This window comes from Meriones unguiculatus, chromosome 12 (assembly GCF_030254825.1).
Source record: "Meriones unguiculatus strain TT.TT164.6M chromosome 12, Bangor_MerUng_6.1, whole genome shotgun sequence".
Taxonomy (NCBI): Eukaryota; Metazoa; Chordata; class Mammalia; order Rodentia; family Muridae; genus Meriones; species Meriones unguiculatus.
Window position 1 is genome coordinate 94628 of NC_083360.1, and position 19307 is coordinate 113934.

Genomic DNA, 19307 nt, shown 5'->3' on the forward strand with positions numbered 1-19307 from the left:
CAGCTGACACTTAGCTGTCTTCATTCCTCATAGATCTGTTTTTCTGGCATTTAATAATCCTTTGTGAGGCTGGAGAGATGACTCAGAGGTTAAGAACACTGGTCCTGAGTTCAATTCCCAGCACCCAAATGGTGGTTCACAACCATCTATAATGAGATCTGGTGTGCAGACACACATGCAGGCAGAATGCCGTATAATAAATAAATAAATGAATGAATGAATCTGTGATATTTTTTTTTCAAAAAATATCCTCTGTTATTTATTTATCTATAGTGTACTCCAATTTGTATTACCTCCCAAACACATACTTATATTCTGTATTCCAGGTCTTTATAACTGTGGTGAGAATTTTTGAATTTGGGTTTTTTTAAAACACAAAAACATTATTATAAGGATATATTTTCTTTTAATCCCAGGTATGGGAGGAGAACAGCAGAAAAAAAGAAGAACCCAAAAAGTATAAAAGTTCTAGTTACAAGTGTCGTCCAGTGATGGAGCTAGGCAGAATGGGAAATTTGGTTTCAGATGTCATAGAGAAAAGTCAGGGAATGAAGGGATCGATTTTTTCCCCCCCAAGACAATTAGCAAAAAAATTTTTGGGGCTGCTACCACTGGGATACTTCCACTTTGCTCCCATAGGGGATTTTCAGTTTTTTTCTTTTTCTTCCTATATTCTTTTTCAAAAAAAGGTTGGGAGAATGGCTGAGCAGTTCGAAAAATTGCGACTGAAAATGGAGGGACCTGAGAAACAAAACATGGCTGAAATGGGAAAATAAAAGGGTCACTCTACTCTCTCTTTTGCAAAATTGTTAGGGAAAATGGAGAGTTTGAGGGTGGAGGTGGAAGCATTGGGAACACAGGAAAGTATTGGTGATTGGGCAAGAGAGTGGGAGTTTCCCTGCAGGAGGAGAGGGAATGAAACTGCGATGGAAGACTGTAAGTTCAGAAAAAAAAAGTTGAAAAAGCAGAACACCCCATTAGAGAGAGCGGGTTAACCAACTGCACTGCCAGAGTGTGGTTTATGAGATCACCACCATCAGCTTTCCCAGTAGTCATACAGCATATGCCTGCTGCTGATGTGGAACAAGGTTATGATGAGAGAGGATAGCGTCCTATAGAAATGATAGGTCCAAGGCAGTCTAAACAGGCTGTGGTTTCATATTGAGGTACACTTGCCTTATGTGAAACATTTTAAATAATTGGGCTACTCAAAATAGAATTATTCCCCAAGACTGGAAGGGATTAGTGACAGCTGTACTAGAGACCAATCCACAGTTGCAGTGGTTAACATGGTGGAAGGAAGAAGCTGCAAATATTAAACCGCAAAATAGAGCGAGGGGAATGAATACAGTAAAAGATCTGTTGTTGATTGAAGGGTGTTAACTTTGATCTGCAAGAACACATTCAACTTGATTACACTACTATAGAACAATGTTGCTTGGTGGCTTTAAGCCATTGGGACAAAGTTGAGGGGGGTGGCAAAAAGTTCACCTTGTTTACAAAGATTATACAACATTCTGGTGAAGCCTTCAGTGATTTATTTTCTTTCTTTCTTTCTTTTTTTCTTTCTTTCTTTCTTTCTTTCTTTCTTTCTTTCTTTCTTTCTTTCTCTCTCTCTCTTTCTTTCTCTCTTTCTCTCTTTCTTTCTTTCTTTCTTTCTTTCTTTCTTTCTCTCTCTCTCCTCTCTCTCTCTCTCTCTCTCTCTCTCTCTTTCTTTCTTTTCAAAGATTAGTCTCAGCTGTGAACAAACCTGTATCAGACCCTGACACAGACAGGTGTTGATAGAGACCATGGTGTAGGAAAATGTGAATAGCTAATGTAAAATATTACTAGACCATTAAGGGTATGAGCAGCATTAAGGGATATGACTAATATTGTTACTAACTGGTACCATGTTGATAACGTGTCATTATAGCTCAAGGTCTTCGATAACAAAATATCTGGTGCTTCAATTATAGACTTTTGCAAAGAGACCGTGACCAAGCTGCTAAAGGTCTCATATTTCAAAATGCTCCATATTTTAATTGTGGGGGAAATTAATTTGGTCATTTGCAACAAATTTGCAAAAGGGGCCATCTCTAAGAGCAATGGTTTTTCTAAATATAAACCAAAGTGTATAGGCTTCCAAGGGTGTATAGGCGATGTGGAAAGGGTTGCCACTGGGAGATCTAGAAGAGATCATTTAAGGTAATTTCTTGCCATCAGCGATCAAAATGGGAGCCCTACCTCAAGGCCTTGCAAAAATCATGAACTGTTTTCAGATAACAGCAGCTGAGAGTCACTAGGTTATAGGAAAAACTGTGAAATTAAATTTGCCTATGTACTAAAAGAATGTGTTAACATCAGAATGGAAGCTCACCAAGTTTTGCATTGGGGATGTGGATTTGTTTATATTTCCACAGGAAATGAAAAGTTGTGGGTACCATCAATATTGATAAAGATTAAAATTGAGCAGCAGAGCTCTTGTGAAAACTGGCTACTAACCAGAAAAGCACTTAGTTCTTTGAAAATATCTGTTTATAATTTCCCATTGCTCCTGGCATAATTAATGGCTTCAAACAGAAAAGGGGAAATGTGAGAATTTGGGGATTTTAGTTTTGTTTAAAATACAGAACTATTATAAAAATGTTTTTATTTTAATACCAGGTGTGGGAATTTGGGGCTGCTTCAGGCTTGTCTGCAGCAGCTGACTGATTTGTCTCATGCCCTGACAGACGTGTGGTTTTTGTCAGCTGCAGATAATTTCTGCAATTGCATGACTTTTGGAATTCTGGAAACTTTTCAGAGGGTATATAAATGCTAGAGCCCCCAATAAGTGGGATTGGTGGATATTGGTTGTTTGGGGGGCGGGGGTTTTCGGTTTGTTAGGTAGTTGTGTGCAAAGAAGAAACAAGAAATTAGGTCCCCTGAGAGTGAAGATCAAACTTGCCCTAAGGAACTTGACGCCCATAATCAGCAGGAAGTAGTCTAATTTTAACATTGCTCATTTTTCCAACCTTTGACTTTATTCAGGGATCTGTTACCTTTCCTCTCTCTCCTTTTTTCTAGTGTTAGGGGGTTAAAAGGGTGCAGATAGGTGGAAGAAAGAAGAACCCATAAAGTAGCAAATCCTGTTACAAATATCTGTGTGTTTGTATACTCAGACATTTTATCTTTTATTAGAACAGAACTCTAGCTACCTCTGTTTAGACTTATTTCACCTCCCTGGAAAGATTGACCTTTTGGAACCTAAACATTAATCCCTCTGAGTGATAAAGTACCTGTCATGCTTAAGAGCCCAGATTTTATCAAGCATTTCAAAACATTTTTTTAATTTTTCATTTGAAAGCCCTTATATTAAACTTTCTTAAATTCGAATATAATCTTGCTTAAAATTTTTATGTCTGAATGTAGAAATAGCACACTTAAAAAGTCATAAAGTTTGCAGTGTTGTTAAATAATGTATCTTTTTATGTTTATAACTGTACAGAGCTCTGAATGAAATGTGGAAATGTCAGAACATGCTTCGGAGCCATGTACGTGAACTGTTGGATTTACACAAGCAGCCCACAGTAAGTTTATGATTTTTGTCTTAATTCACAGATTGCAAAACCATGTTTACTTTTTCTATAGTACTATGTAATTAAAGTATCTTAAGGTGTTTTATTTTCCAAGTATCAGTTAAGCAATTTTCAGAGATAAATTGCCTTTTTTGTTAGTTTCTTTTCTTAGGTGTTTTTTTGGTTCATTGGTTAATTTGTTTTTGTTGTTGTTTATAGCTCAAGCTGCTTTAGAAATTGTGGTGTTGCCCAGGTTAACTTTAAACTCCCGACAGCCTTTGTTTTTCAGCATTTGCTAGCTGAGATTTTAGTTGTACATTAGTTTGTGACAGAATAGCTGATAAGATCAAAGGAACTTAAGGAAGGGTTGTTTTGGCCCACAGTTTTAGGGTACAGTCCAACAAACCAGGAAGGCACTATAGCAGGAGCTTAAGCTGGCTAGTCATTTTGCCTAGGCTGACTGTGAGTGAATTCCTGGGCTCAAGTAATGCCTTAGTGATGAGGTAACAAGCACATGCTGCCACATTGTGCTGTTTGATCTTTTGAGGCCCTCCTGCTACCATTTCTTTTCCTTCTTTTTGACTGCTTTTCCACTGTTCTTTGCTAATCTATCTCTCTTACATACACACACACACTCTCACTCATTCAATACACCAGACATGCATACACACGTGTGCCAGAGAGGGGAGGTTAGCCATGTTTTAGTAGTTAGATTCTGATTTATATAAAGCTAAGGAACACATTGTCCATTATGAGTATTAATTTCTCCCACAGAAATTTTTTAATGTGAATGACTAATTTTTTTGTTTATCTTTTAAATTTCAGTCAGAGGCTAACTGTTCTGCCATGTTTGGGAAACTGATGACCATAGCAAGTAAGTATGTTTGTTTATTTACCCAATGAGCATTTAATAAATATGAAGATAGATCTTTTTCATATATGTTTTATTTTATTTGTATGAATGGTTTGCCTACATGTATATATGTACATGACATATGTGCATGTTCAGTTCCCTGGAATTAGAGTTACTTACAGACACTTGTGAGCCCACAAAGAGGTACTAGGAAATCAAACCTGGGTCCTTGTCAAGAGCAGCAAGTGCTCTCACCTACCAAGCTATCTCTCCAGCCCACTCAAAACAGGTTATTAATTTAGCCAGTGATACTATGGATATATAGTAGTAAAGGACAATCCTTATGTTAATCTTGTTTATGTGTACCATGTAGTTTACCAGTATTTTTTTACTTTATAATATTTTGTTTTTAATTATGTGTACACATGTGTGTGTGGGTGGGTCGGTACATGTACCTGTGGGGTCCAGAGATGTCAGATCCCCTGGAGCTATTGTTACAGGCAGTTGTGATCCACCTGTGTGGATATTAGGTCCTTTGTAGGAGCAGTAAGCATTTAACTGCTAAGCCATCTCTCAAGCTCCTTGCCAATGTTTTACAGAGACTTTTAGTGTAGCTAACCTTTCTTATCTAATGTTTATTTTTTTTTTTAATTTTATAGAAAATTTGCCTGACCCTGGGAAAGCACAAGATTTTGTAAAGAAATTTAACCAGGTTCTTGGTGATGATGAGAAACTGCGGTCTCAGTTGGAATTATTAATCAGCCCAACCTGTTCATGCAAGCAAGCTGACATTTGTGTGGTTAGTGAATTATGCTTCTATATTTTCTTTCTAATAACTTGCAGAAATCTGTCTTTCCTTCCTCCTTTTCTTTTTCTTTTCTTTCTTTCCGTCTTTTCTTTCTCGCTCTCTTTCTCTTTCTTTCTCTCTGTCTTTTCTCTTTCTCGTTTTCTTTCTTTCTCTCTCTGTCTTTTCTCTTTCTCGTTCTCTTTCTTTCTCTCTCTCTCTTTCTTTCTTCCTTCTTTCTGCCATAACACCCAGCAGAAATCTGTATTTTATTATATATATTATTGTGTGGCTCTTATAGCTATTATAGGACTTTGGACTATATTCAAATGCAACTAAATTCTCTTTTTCTAACATTCTCCAGCCATATTCCAAGAAAAAAAAAGAAAAAGAAGAAGAAAGAAAAAATCAGATCTATGCCAGAGAGACTGGCACTAGTAAATTACAAGGATAGAATACTTTTTATTTAATGTGTGTTTCCTTATATAAGAAGTGTTTTGTATGCATGTGTTTCCTTCTTTTGTCTCTGAGCATAGGAACATAGTCTGCCAACAATTTAGTTGTCATATCATATATGGGATTTCATTTATAGAAGAAGTAAATTCCAATGTAGATTTCTGTCTTCTTGCACTTCTTATTTTCTAAGAAACCAATATCATTACAGAAACGTAGGGAAGAAACTTGTTTTGTTCCTGTCTTCTGTATTTAATGCTATTATGCAGATGTGATACATAATGCTAAGACGATGCTTAACATGAATAAAAGATAAGCATTTGGGCTATTTATTTTTACTTTTGTTCTGAAAAGGATTAGAGTTGATAATTTAAATATGTAACGAGGGATTAAAGATTATAACAGGTGTTCTTACACAGTGGTCTGAAAGCATAAAATAGTTTTTATTCACTCTGGGGAATCTAAAGAGATCAATATATGAGCGGATGTGTTGTAAGACCCACTTACAGAAGAGAACTTTGCTTAGGCTTATTCATCACCTTTGCATTCAGCTGAATAGTTTGCTGCTTTAAAGATTACATGTACCGCTTTGACACTTATTTAAGTGTTGTACGTTGCAGAGAATCTACTGATGTAATTGGATTGATACAGTGCAATGACTTGACAATACCATGAGAGCACACAAGTACACAAATAGATAAAGAATGAATAAATAAATGTAAATCTTAAAAATAAACCCCAGATATTTATAATTGAAATATTCTGGAATGAATACAATGAACAAGAAATGCAATCCGTGCTTCTGGTTTTATGAATCAGGAAGGTGGAGATAAAGACTGTAGTTGTACTGAAAAAAGAGCTTGATAGCTAGGCATGGTAGTGCTTGTCTGTAATCCTAGTCTTTAGGAGGTGAGTGCAAGAAAATCATGAGTTCATGACCAATCTGCAATCCATAGTGCTATCCTGCTTGCTTGAAATAAGTAAGTAAGGTAACAAGACAAAACAGAGCCAATCAGAAAACTAGAGTTTGCTCCTTTTCCCATGTGATTGAAAGAGAAAACAGAATCCCTTAAATTATCCGCTTACTTCACAAGCCATCCATGGCATGTGCCTATATGCATACACATTACAAAATAAATGTAATTTTAAGAGGATGCTAATAGTTCTTGCTTTTCTCGGCTTTCGATTAGCAAGTACCATGTAACTTGTATATATTAACTTAAATTACTTCAGCTCTTTATTTAAAGTAGAAGCACAAGACCTTGTAAATTGGAGAGAGGTGGGGCTGAGGGTGGTGCTTATGTGGCACTGGAGAGGGAGGAGAGTTGTTAGAGGCTGGCATCAACTGTGTTGTACAGAATGTTGCTTCCAACCCTAGTACTTGGGAGACCATCTCTTCAGACCCTTTCTCAACAATTCATAAACAAAAAAACAGCAAAAGATTTCTGCAAAGGGTTATCCATTTATACATTGTGTCTTCAAAAAGTCTAAATGTTATTTTGTCCCTTGATCAAGTTTACACTGCTGGTTTACTCCCAATTTTAGTAATTTGTATTATATATGATCTCTTCTTATCCAATTTGTAGATGACAGAAATAGGTGACTATTTTGATAGTGAGCACAATGTGCTAAGTGTTCTAGTAAAACTATATACAGAAGAGGCACCACTCATCTCAGGCAGGGATAGAAAACAGGCCAGAGAATGACTTATTCTAGAATAAGTGACTCCTGAGTTGAGTCTTAAAGAATATGCTGGAATTAGATCATTGTGTCAGGAATAGCTATTGCATTTCTAGTTTGGGGGAATGAACTCTTCTGTGTAACATAGACGATAAGTAGGTTCTCAGTGGCAACCTCTCCCCTGAGTTCAGTCCTAAAACTTATAATGGAAGGAGAGAACTTACTGCTGAAGACTGTCCTTTGTGCTCTGTCCTCCACATGTAGCCACATAAAACATATATGCTAGTAATAATAAATAAATAAAACAGAAGATACCTGCATGTGCTATATTACTTGTGGTTGGAAATCTGAGATTTGGACCTGGTTGATAAGTACTAGCACAGTTATATCACCTGGAAGACCTAGAAGAAACAAGGAGATATTCCAGCAAGAGAGCCATTCTTTGGCAGAGCTCTCTGATATAATACTGCCATATTTGAGCTTAATTAGAGACAATTGCTTTTATTCATGGATTCAGAATAGTGTAGCTCTATGCCCACATTATTAACATTCTGAGAGACTACTTTTTTTTCTCTCTCTCTCTTCCTTGTATTTTTCTAGAATTGAAAAACATTGCCAGACATTCATCCACTTTTTAATATAGCTCATGCCTCCCTATTTTGTGGGTTGCTTTCTAAGACCAGGTCTTCCTGGACCAGGCTGACCTGAAGTTTCTGGGCTTGATATTTCCATAGTAGCCCACATTTATGCATGTGCTCTTGTACCTTGCTGCACATCCCTTCTCTTTTCAGTGTTTTTGTTTGTTTTGTTTTGTTTTGCTTGGGTGCAGGGGAGACATGTAGGTCAGAGGAGTGAGTTTTTTCCTCCTAAGCTATGGATCCTGTGGGTCAAACTCAGGTCATTCTGTTTGGCAGCAAGCCCCTTTATCTTCTGAGCCCTTTCCTTTAAAAAAAAAAAAAAAAAGAATTAGGGCTGTATTGATGGCCCAGTGTTTATGAGTTCATAAAGCTGTTGAAGAGGACTCAAGTTCAGCTCCCAGAACCCACTGAGAGCAGCTCACAACACCAGTTCCTGTAATGTTTTTCCTTTGTGGAGATAAATAGCTCTGATACTGTTTTCTTACCTGTTATACTCATGTACTCAAACTCATACACAGATATATACATAATGTTAAGAATATAATATTATTATAGGAGATTAACTAAAAGAAAAGCCTGTATTATTTTTTGTTTGTTTGTTTTGTTTTGTTTTTTTCAAGACGGGGTTTCTCTTACCTGTCCTGGACTCACTTTATAGACCAGGCTGTCCTCGAACTCACAGAGATCCACCACACCTGGCTGAAAGCCAGTATTCTATTAAATTATAAAATAATAAAGCCATTTATCCATACTTGTGAAAAAAAATGTTTTTTAAATAAAGAGTTATGTTATTACACTAAATTAAAATTCTATAGCAAAAGTGTAAGGCAAACATCAGAAATCATTTAAAACCATTTAATCTCTCTTCACTGTCTGGATTTTACAACAATTGTTTGTTTAAATAACTTTGAGTCAGGGCCTAAAACAGAAATTGTTTTCACTTTGGGGTTTTGAATTTTTCAGTGATTCCTCTACCTATAGTCATTCATTGTTCAAAACGTAAGTGACAGTAAAACATTTTTCTTTTATAGAGAGAAATAGCTCGGAAACTTGCAAATCCTAAGCAGCCGACCAACCCTTTTCTAGAGATGGTCAAATTTCTGTTGGAAAGAATTGCTCCCGTGCATATTGATTCAGAAGCCATAAGGTAAGCTAGGAAGTGTATATAAAATAAATAGATCCTCATCCAAAGTACATAGTTGTGAGCTTAAGTTCTGGACCCATGGAGATGTAGTAACCATCCCTTTTAGCTTTCTTTAATGACAGAAGTGTACCTATCATTCAAGTAGAAGGATAGGCATAGTTTTATTTAGTATCTTTATTTTTTAAGAGTCCTTACATTTAGATTTATTTTGTATATGCTAATATTAAAAATCCTCAGTACACATACACCCCAGAAACACTCAGTATAGAGGTACATGCCAAAATGAAAGAAAGAAAATTTTAGTTCTGTATGATTATCTACTAACAGCTTTGTTTTCTTAAACATTTTAGCATTCACATGGTATTCTGTCACATCTGTTTTATCTGTGTTCACTGGCTATGTGAGAACAGAATGGCACACTGAAAAAGAGGACTGTTTTGAGACAGGGTTACTCTGCGTAGTTTTGGCCGTCCAGCACTTGCTTTGTAGACTAGGCTGGCTTCAAACTCACAGAGATCCACCTGCCTCTGCCTTCCTGAGTTCTGGGATTACAACCGTGTGCTACCATGCATTTTATTTCTAATGATTTACTATTGTTAAATTTTGTGGATGATTTTTTCTTATAGTGATAATATTTTTCCACGTTGGAATAATTTGTAGCAATAATTGATTCTCAGGCCAAATATACCCTGATTTGGAGACCTAGTTCTAGTAAGTCAACTTTTTTTTTCCCTCTGAAGTTTTTCTTGTCTTCTAGACGGCTACCAGCTTCTCACTGTATTTTCAAAGATCTTTTCTCTGCATGCCTAAGATAAAGGTCCTATTCTCCTTTTCTTTTGAAAATGGCCATCATCCCAGATTAAGCTCATCTATTTGATTTCACTTTATATATTCTTTAATGCCCTAAATCCAGATAATAACATTCTGAATTATTGGTGCCTAGAATCTCTGAGTTATAGAGGAACAGTTTAGCCATTAACATGAGTTCTACTATTTTTACATTAGGATTTTCTGATCTAATTTTCTTCTTTGAAAAAATTTTAAAAAAGGGTTGGATCAAAATATGTTTGTCCATTATTAGTTTCAAAAATGTAGACATTATTTCTTGTCAGTATCCTTTTTCTGTACCATTTACTTTCTACCTCCCCTGCCTTCTGTTCAGTTGTGTGTATGCGGGCGCCCAAGTGCTGGGGATTGAATTCTGTACCTTTCATATGCCAAGTGCATGTTCTTATCAATCAGGTCACCCCTGCCTCTGTAGCATCACATTTTAATTGGTTAGATTAAAGATACAATGTAGTAGAAATACGAACACTTGACTCTGCATATTAACTTTGAAAGGGATGTGCGGTGGCATCAGGAAATCTCACAGGGGCTCATTATGTCAGCAAATTACTACTGTTTGATTCCCAGTGTTGTGTTCAGAATCTTCTGAAAAACTCATAAGTTATTTGATCTCAAAGAAGAACATCATGGTTGAGATTTCTAGCAGACTAATTTTGTAAGATTGCCAGTGTTTATTAATTTTTATAGTTTGGAGTTGTGGCCTATAATCTCAGCACTTAAAAAGTAAAAAGCAAATGGATCTCTTAGATCATGGCCAACCTGATCTACATAATGATATCCAGGCCAACCAGGGATATATAGAGAAACTCTGTCTCCAAAAAGAAAAAGCCACATTCCTTATATTATTTAAATCTTCATAGAATACTATAATATAAATAAAGGTTTATTATTGAAACTTAGTGTTTTTTTTTTAAAGCTATGTATAAAGCACATTGTGTGCCTAGTGAAGAATAAATTACATAACCCAAACTGTGTGTGGGTGCGTTGTTATAGAAGTCTCCAAAAATAAGCTGCACATCTGATGAGTATTAAAAGGAAGTAGAAATTACAGGAATTAACAAAGTGAGGAATTCTGGGAATACAGTCCAGGTCACTAGGCTTGAGTCTGTGGGTCAGTTAGGTGCCTTGAGCTTCAGTTTCTAGTTCTATAAAATTATAGGAATAATGATTACTACTTTTTGAAGTTATGGAGAAGTTTATATCATTCATATTAAATAATACATAAAACAAAATTGAACACAGGTAACATGCCTCATGTATTATGTGCTGATATTGGTAATTGTTTTAGGGGAAAATAGCAGTCAAAGAAAAAAATGACAAAGGAATTAATAGATGTTTAGATAGGCCAGAGCTATAACTGAGTAGTAGAAAGTGTGTTTGTGTGTGTGTGTGTGAGAGAGAGAGGGAGAGAGACCACCCATCACGAACAGCTTATAATGTAGGATTTTAAAAGAAAACGTTGGTGTCAGGCATGGTTTTTGCCCTCCTTTAATACCAGCACTTGGGAGCAGAGGCAGATGGACCTATGTGACCTTGGGGCTTAACTTTATCTGCATGAGCTCGTGTGGGCTAGTGTGGGCTATGTAGACCTGTCTCAGTACAACCAAAATGAAAGAAAGAAAAAGAAAAGATTTAAGAGTAGAAGAAAATTATCCACACTGAAATCATTTTAAAATATTACAACTGCAATAGTCATTGTGATAATGGTTGTAACCCAGGAATGAGTGAGGATAAAATTAAAGTGGGCAGAGGTGAGGAGGAAGAGCTGAATCCTGAGGAAATAATGAAGTTATCTTGTGAAAACATTTTGTAGTAGGAATGGCAAAAGTTAGAAAATTATTTTATGGAAGCAATAAAGTTTAGGTTAACATGATGGCTGAGCACACACAAGTGTTTACCACTAACCCTAATGATTGTAGTTTGATCATCAGAACACACATGGTAGAAAGGGAACCAAGTCCTCTTTACATGTGCCATGGTGTATGTGTGTACACACAGATATATGATAAATAAATACATGTAAAAGTCAAGGAAGTTGGAAAGATGTTTCTGCAGTTAAGAGCATATACCATTTTCTTTTTCTTTCCTCCTCCTTTTCTCCCTCCCCACAAAAGGTCTGTACATTACCTCAGCTGTCCGGGCACTCACTTTGTAGACCAGGCTGGCCTCCAGCTCACAGAGAGATTTACCTAGTCTGCTTCCTAAGTGCTGGGGTTGAAGGTGAGCACTATCATGCCAGACTTTGAGGATATTCTGGCCTTGCAGGAGACTCATGTTCAGTTCCTGGTACCCATGTCAGACAGCCAATAATCACCTGTAACTCCACCTCAAGGACATTTAATGCCACCTTCTGGCCTCTGCTGCCACCATACATACACACAAAAATAAAAATCAACCTTTAAAGAGACTAAAAGACGGAGAGCTCACAGGATACGTAAGGGTCAAATAAGTACTAAAAGTCTCTGATAGCTTAAGAAAGAAGGGAAAGGACTATGGCCAGTGCAGTTACTCAGGGATATCAAAGGTGAATCTAGACCTTTGTTGAGTCACAAAGACTCAGGAGCAGCTGCAGTGTGCTACATAAAACAAATGGTAGAATTTGAGCATAGAAGAATGCAGAACCGTGGTTCCCCTCAGCTGCACTGAAGTTTGAGAAATCAAAGGAATATATGGTTTTTTCGCAATTCTAAACTTCTTTAGAGGATAGTTTGAAATGTAAGACAACAAGTAGAGACACTTCAAGTAAAAGAGAAAGTGAGTTATGGCAAGTGAGTAGGCTTGAAGAAACTTGAGTATTTTTTTTTAATGGAAGCCTTTTAAATAATAAAGGACTTTGTTTAATTTTAATTGTGTGTCTGTGTTGGATTTGTGCAGTTGAATAGTGCCTTATGTAACCAGAAAAGGATGTCAGATCCTTTGAGTTAGTGTTAGTTGTAGGCGGTCTTGAGCCACCTGATCAAGTTGCTGCAAATCAAACCTTGCTCTTCTACATGTCATTTGTGATCTCACTTGAGCCATCCTTCCAAACCCTCATCATTTCATTTTTTTATGTAGTACATTATGGCTTTTTGAATTTGGATTTTCTTCGGTCAGCTCCCCATGTGCTAATATTGCACTTGTCTACCACATAATTCAGGTTTGTTCTTTGTGTTTTTTTTTTTTTTAAATCTTTATTAGAGCTAGAAATGGTAACATTGCCTATGATTCTGGCTCTTAGCATATAGAGACAAAGTTATCCCTCTGCTATACATTGAATTTAAGGCCAGCTGGTGAGATCCTGTCTCAGCAACAAAAATTTCTTGATTGCCACAAGTGGCATATGTTAGGCCCAGCTTCTAAGACTTGAGTTAAAGGAGAGTCTGGGCAATATGCAAAGATCCTGTCTTTTAAAACAAATCATACTAATTTGATTGAAGAAATCATGACATCAAATGAAAAGAATTTGTCTCACCCTGTCTCTCAACCCCCCCCCCCCACACCTTTCCTGTTTTTTAAGACTGCATCTTGCTATATAACCCTAGCTGACTTGGTAGTCAGGCCTTGAACTCATGACCGTCCCACTTTAACTTCTCTATGTCAAACTTAAAGGCATCCTCTGCCACACCCACTTTTGGCACAGAGGCTCAAACCCAGAGCGTGACAAACTGGGCAGTTCTACTTGAGAACTGCATTCCTAGTCTCATAATTGTTTTTATTTTAAACGCTACCAGTTTAGTTAAATAGATTCCTGTAATCCTAGTCCTGTCCAATCCTATCACTCAAGGATTGAGTCAAGAAGAACCAAGAGGTTCGGTCTGGGATACATGATCTTGTCTCAGAAACAAAAAAAAAAATAGGTCTATTCTGTTAGATAATTTGATATTTATTGATCAGGTAATGTTCCTTTTTATGGTGGTAAATATGTTGAAAAGTAACTTTCTTAAGTTACACAAGTTTCTAATTGCATCTGTTTATGAATATATAATGTTTCATGTTTCATAAAGCTTGTTTCTGGTTAATTCCTTCTCTGTTAATAATTTCTTAGAATGGAATTACTTTATAGATTAAATTAAATTGCTAGTACAATTAATACTACTTTCCCTGTATATGTTTACCTCTGGGTCTTTGAATTCCATTTATTCATTGTGTGTTTGCACACGTACATGTGGCACATATTTGGAGGTCAGTGGACAACTTTCAGAAAGCCTTGTCTTCCATTATATAGGTTCCAGGGATCAAACTCAGTGCATAAAGCTTGGCAGCAGGCACCTTTGCCCAATGAGCTAACTTGCCTGCCCCTGCTAACTGAATTTTGTTCTGGATGGCCGTTTCCCCAATTATCAACTAGTCTTATATTGTTTGTATTAAAATACATTATTCTCTTTATATGTGGACATTGAAATAGCTAATATTAATATTACAGTGCTTATTTTTCAGTCAGATTGTTGTTAGTGTTACACATTAAGTGTTAGGGGAGAGTAACATAAAAAGTAAGCTTTCCTGTCGAGTAGTAAACATTGATCCTCTTACTACACAGATTTTCTTTGGCCATGTTTTTTTAGACTGTTTATCATATTTTAGTTGGGATTACAGTTACTAGTCTAAGCAGTGTTTAACTTACTTTTTTTTTTCTCTTAATAGTGCACTAGTAAAACTGATGAATAAATCAATAGAAGGGACAGCAGATGATGAAGAGGAGGGTGTAAGTCCAGATGCAGCAATTCGCTCAGGACTTGAACTTCTTAAGGTATTTTTAAAAACAATTTCATCTTCATTTATTTCTAAAGATATAAAGGCATCTCTTTGTGGTGTGTATAAGCAGGTTTATCTTACTTTAGTCAAAAGATTACATTTTTCTGGTAGGAATTACATCTTTTTAGTGTTTTTTTGTTTTTTAAACAGAGTCTCATTCTATAGTACAGACTGGCATGGAACTCTAATCCTGTCTCTCTGTCTGCCAAGTACTATGATTAGAGATGTCTGGTACCATGCATGGCTAGAAATAAGAGCTTATAAAAAACAATTTTTGTATCACAATCTAACTATTTTGTTATACAGTTGCATTTTTTAAAAAAAAATCTATTTCTGATCACCATTTGTATTCTGCTATACTTTTGACTATGTATGCTAGATAATCCAGTCTTATCTTTCAAAGAAGCTGAGGCAGTTGTATCTGAGGCAGTTGACTGACAACTGAAGTTCTTTAATAACATTGTCTGTATGATTGGGACATTTTAAAGCTATTCATGATCTTAATAAATGCAAAATAGTTAAAATTACTTATAAAAAGAGCGAGATGTAAGTCAAGACTTTGCCATATGACTGCAGGAAGGGGTTGCTTTCAGGAGTAGGGAAAGGGATAATCGGTTACAAGTAACAGATTGGCATGGGAACAGGACATTGTTGTAGGAGCTTTTAAGTGTGCCTTTGTACAACCACAATATTGGATATAGCTCTCATTGAATCGAGTAAAAAGAGTGCAAAAATACATTGATGTCACAGCAAGACAAACTGAAGAAGAGAAAAACCTGGTGCAAGCGAGAATGTTGGAGGTGTCAGGGATCAAACCCAGGGCCCTAGACGTGTAAGCAGGTATTCAACCTCTAGGCCAGCCCAGAGGTAAATGGTTTTAATCTACTACTTTTTGTTCATTTTAAAAATAGAGTTCTCTAGTTTTTTTTTGTAAAAAAAAAAAAAAACTCACTGAGCCCATTTCTGTGCTTTATGATATAAGTAATGTTTACTTTTGAAGAACACGAAGATGGAATATTCAGTTTTTTACCTCTTTCCTTGGCTTTTATATCTGATAGAGGCTAGCCTAATCAGTCCCACATTATAAACACAGAATTTATAGTGATTTCTTATATAAGCTGGTATAAGTTTTGTAATGCTAGACTGGGTAGGACTCATGTCTAAAACAAGCTAACAATTATATGTTCATCATTTAAAATTCACAGTGATGTCTTCATTGTTGGTGGTTATGATATATGCACTTTCTGTGATGGTTTCACTTGACATTCCTACATAGGCTATCGTTTTGATAACCAAATCTGTATTTTTTTGTTTACATCATATAAAAGTTGAATCAATAAACCTGAAACTTTTATTTCAAACAAAAATCCTTATACTTAAACACATTTATAAACCGAGAGTAGTTATTGTTATTGTAAGATCACTCTCAATAAGAAATGCGCTATTTCAGTCGGCTTGGAAATATGAGCACCTGAGTTTGATCCCCACTACCTAAATAAAAATACCTGGCTTGATAGCATGCTTGTAATTCCAGTGCCAGGAACCTAGACAGGGGAGGATCACAGAGTCTCACTACCTTAGTTAGTGAGTTCCAAAGCTATAAGAAGTCCTATTTTGAACTGAACTCTGTTTTGCTTGGTCCTTCACAGGCATGAGTGCAAACATGTACCTACACACACATGAGCATACACTGACAAGATTTTTTTAAAAGTGGTGCTGGAGAGATGGCTCAGCAGTTAGGCTGCTTTTCCAGAGGACCCACATTTATTTCCCAGCATCTACATGGCTGCTTACCACTACCTGTAACTCCAGCTTCAAAGGATCCTCCTACACCATTACAGACATAATGCAGGCAACACCAGTGCACAAAACATTAAAATAAATGACTAATTTTTAAAAATATGCTCTTTATTCTAAGTAATAATATACACTAAGAGGTGATGAAATGATTAGGGCAAAGGTGGCATATCAACTATCTTGGAGAAGTGACTGGAAGCTACCACACAGTAGTCCTGTTAATGTCTCATGAGTAAAAGTAATTGCAGTGGTGGCTAACATACATTATCTATAGTCCGTGTGTGTAGCTAGCATATGTGCCCAGAACTTTACATTTTTTTGTTGTTGTTGTCGTTGAAGAAATCTTGTTTTTAATACATTAGAACTGGTGTCTATATTTCTAAAGGTGTATCTGTTCCTCCAGGTTCTGTCTTTCACACATCCTACCTCGTTCCACTCTGCAGAGACATATGAGTCCTTGTTACAGTGCCTAAGAATGGAGGATGACAAGGTAGCAGAAGCTGCAATACAAATTTTTAGAAACACAGGCCACAAAATAGAAACAGACCTTCCCCAGATACGATCGTGAGTATATATATATATTTTTTTACTGGTAAACCCAAAAGTTTCCATATGTGGGAGTGATAGAATCATGATTTCTCTTTCATGGAAGAAGATGGAAGCAGAAAGAAAGCTTTTACTTTCATGCTACTTTTATGTCTCCATTAGTCTCTCTGTTCCTTCTCTAACCCTACCACAATTAGGATAAATGCAAAGGAACAAAACTAAAACTGTTTGTAAAACTGATTGAAAGTTTTGGTAATCAATAGTTATACAAAATTAGTCTATCTTTCTAGTTTATGTATTTTTTTCTTTCAAATAGACTATAAACTTAATAGCTATCACCTTCCTGTTCCAAGAAAAATAGGGCAATTAGAGTGTTCATCGTAAATATTTATTAGTTGCTTTGTAATTGATAATGGTGACAATATCATAAAATTAAAGTACATTTTATATTTTCATTTGAAATTTTGATATTACCCTTGTGGAAATGGTGGGATACATGGAAGAACACATTGATATTGTCTGTTGCATCAGATGTGTAAATAGTTATGGCAAATACAAGCAAGATTTGTTTCATAGTGCAATAATAATAGAACAAATGGACTCCTGGAGGTTCTGTTAAACCTAATTTATGTGGTACAAAAGGATTACATAGTCTGTCTTCAAAGAGCTAAAAATGGACTAAAATTTAAATTGTTTATATATCTGTACATACAATCAAAAAGATTATCTGGCCCAGGCTTGGTGGCATAGGTTACAACTCTAGGCAAGAAGACATTGTCCCTCTCTCTTTTGGGGGGTAGGGGTGAGCGTTCAAGACAGTGTTTCTGTGTAGCCTCAAACTCAGAGATCCACCTGCCTCTGCCCCCTGAGTGCTGATTATAGGTGTTCATCACCACTGTCCAGCTCTCAATTTTTTTTTTTTTTAACAGGGAGCTGCAGGGATGGGGGTTAAGGGATAAGGATATAGCTCAGTGAGAGAATACTTGTTTGGTTCAAACCCTTGTGTACAAAAAAGGAAAAAAAGGTCTTTAACACAGTAGGATAAAGTTTATGCCATTTTCTTCCAAGCTTAGATATATTTTAAGGCAAGAGTCCTATTTTTAAAAGAATGCTGTATCAAAAGCACTGGAAAAATAGATATAGGTGAAATAGTTAACTTTAGAATCAAAGAAGAAAACCTTTGTTCTTAGAATAGTGGAGGATGAAAGAAATAATCACAGAAAAGCAAAAACACACCAAAGACTTTAATAACAACGCAAATAGTGCCTTTGGATTATAGCACGCTAGACAAAAACAGAGAAATGTTACCTTATTTTTTAATCATTTCAGCATTGCTTAAAAAGTTAATATTACATATACCTACAGCTTGATCAAAACTTATCTTTTGGGTCTGGTGATGTGGCTCAGCAGCTAAGAGTGCACAATGCCCTGCTCTTGCAGGGAACCAAACTTGGTAGAAGACCCAGGTTTTGTTCCCAGAAGCCGTAATTCTAGCTCTGGGGGATTTGAGACCTGGCCTTCACAGGCATCTACACACAAGTGTACATGCCATGTACAGGCCTATAAACATAATTAAATATTTATGATGAATATGTCCATGTAGCCTATGAATTTTTTTCTTGCAATTTGGTTATAAATTCAGTAGCTACCATCTTCCTGTCCCAACAAAGACAGACAAAGCAATTAAATACTGTTCATCATAAAATATTTACTAGTTGCTTGGTAAGAGATGATGAGAATAAAGTATATTTAAGTGTATTTTCTTTAGTTATTCACCAGTATTAATAGTAGTGAGCTTAAGAACAAAAGACCACATGGTGCTCAAACTAGCAAGGATAGTTAGACATGGAAATCCCTTTCCCGTAGTTCAGATCTTCCTGGAGACAGGCTTGAAACATTCATGAACATGTCAGAAGTACACTGATCAGCATGTGGCTTTTTGGGGTTTTGGTATTAGTGTATGCTTGTGGTCTTGAATATTGCTATTAAATTCTAGCTATTCTTAGACTTTTAAAAAAAGTGTTTTATTACAGGCTTTTGCATTTGATGACATCAACTTTTGGCTTATAAAATAGGACCTTTTCTATTTGTATTGAAAATATAGCATTTGCTATAGAGTTTTGTTGCTGTAATTATCTGATTATTAAAGTATATGTTTATCATTAAAAGCTTAAACTAAGGCTGAGTATTTGGCTTCATGGTAGTCTTTATACAGTATGCCTAAGGCCCGTGAGTCCACAGCATTTCCTAGGCTCACCCACACACTCCAGCATTTTGAGGTTGGGTATATGGGTGA

At 36.2% G+C, this 19307-nt stretch overlaps 1 protein-coding gene across 2 annotated transcripts in view; it reads left to right on the forward strand.

Moving 5' to 3' along the window:
- The window catches only part of Pds5a (PDS5 cohesin associated factor A), a 98054-nt gene that overhangs the window by 47624 nt on the left and 31123 nt on the right, over positions 1 to 19307 (forward strand). For both annotated transcript variants that reach the window (XM_060365262.1, XM_021658707.2), the window contains exons 14-19: positions 3470 to 3551; positions 4365 to 4413; positions 5052 to 5191; positions 8979 to 9094; positions 14558 to 14663; positions 16869 to 17029. In XM_060365262.1, coding sequence (XP_060221245.1) covers positions 3470 to 3551; positions 4365 to 4413; positions 5052 to 5191; positions 8979 to 9094; positions 14558 to 14663; positions 16869 to 17029 — 654 coding nt within the window. The remainder of the gene's footprint in view (positions 1 to 3469; positions 3552 to 4364; positions 4414 to 5051; positions 5192 to 8978; positions 9095 to 14557; positions 14664 to 16868; positions 17030 to 19307) is intronic.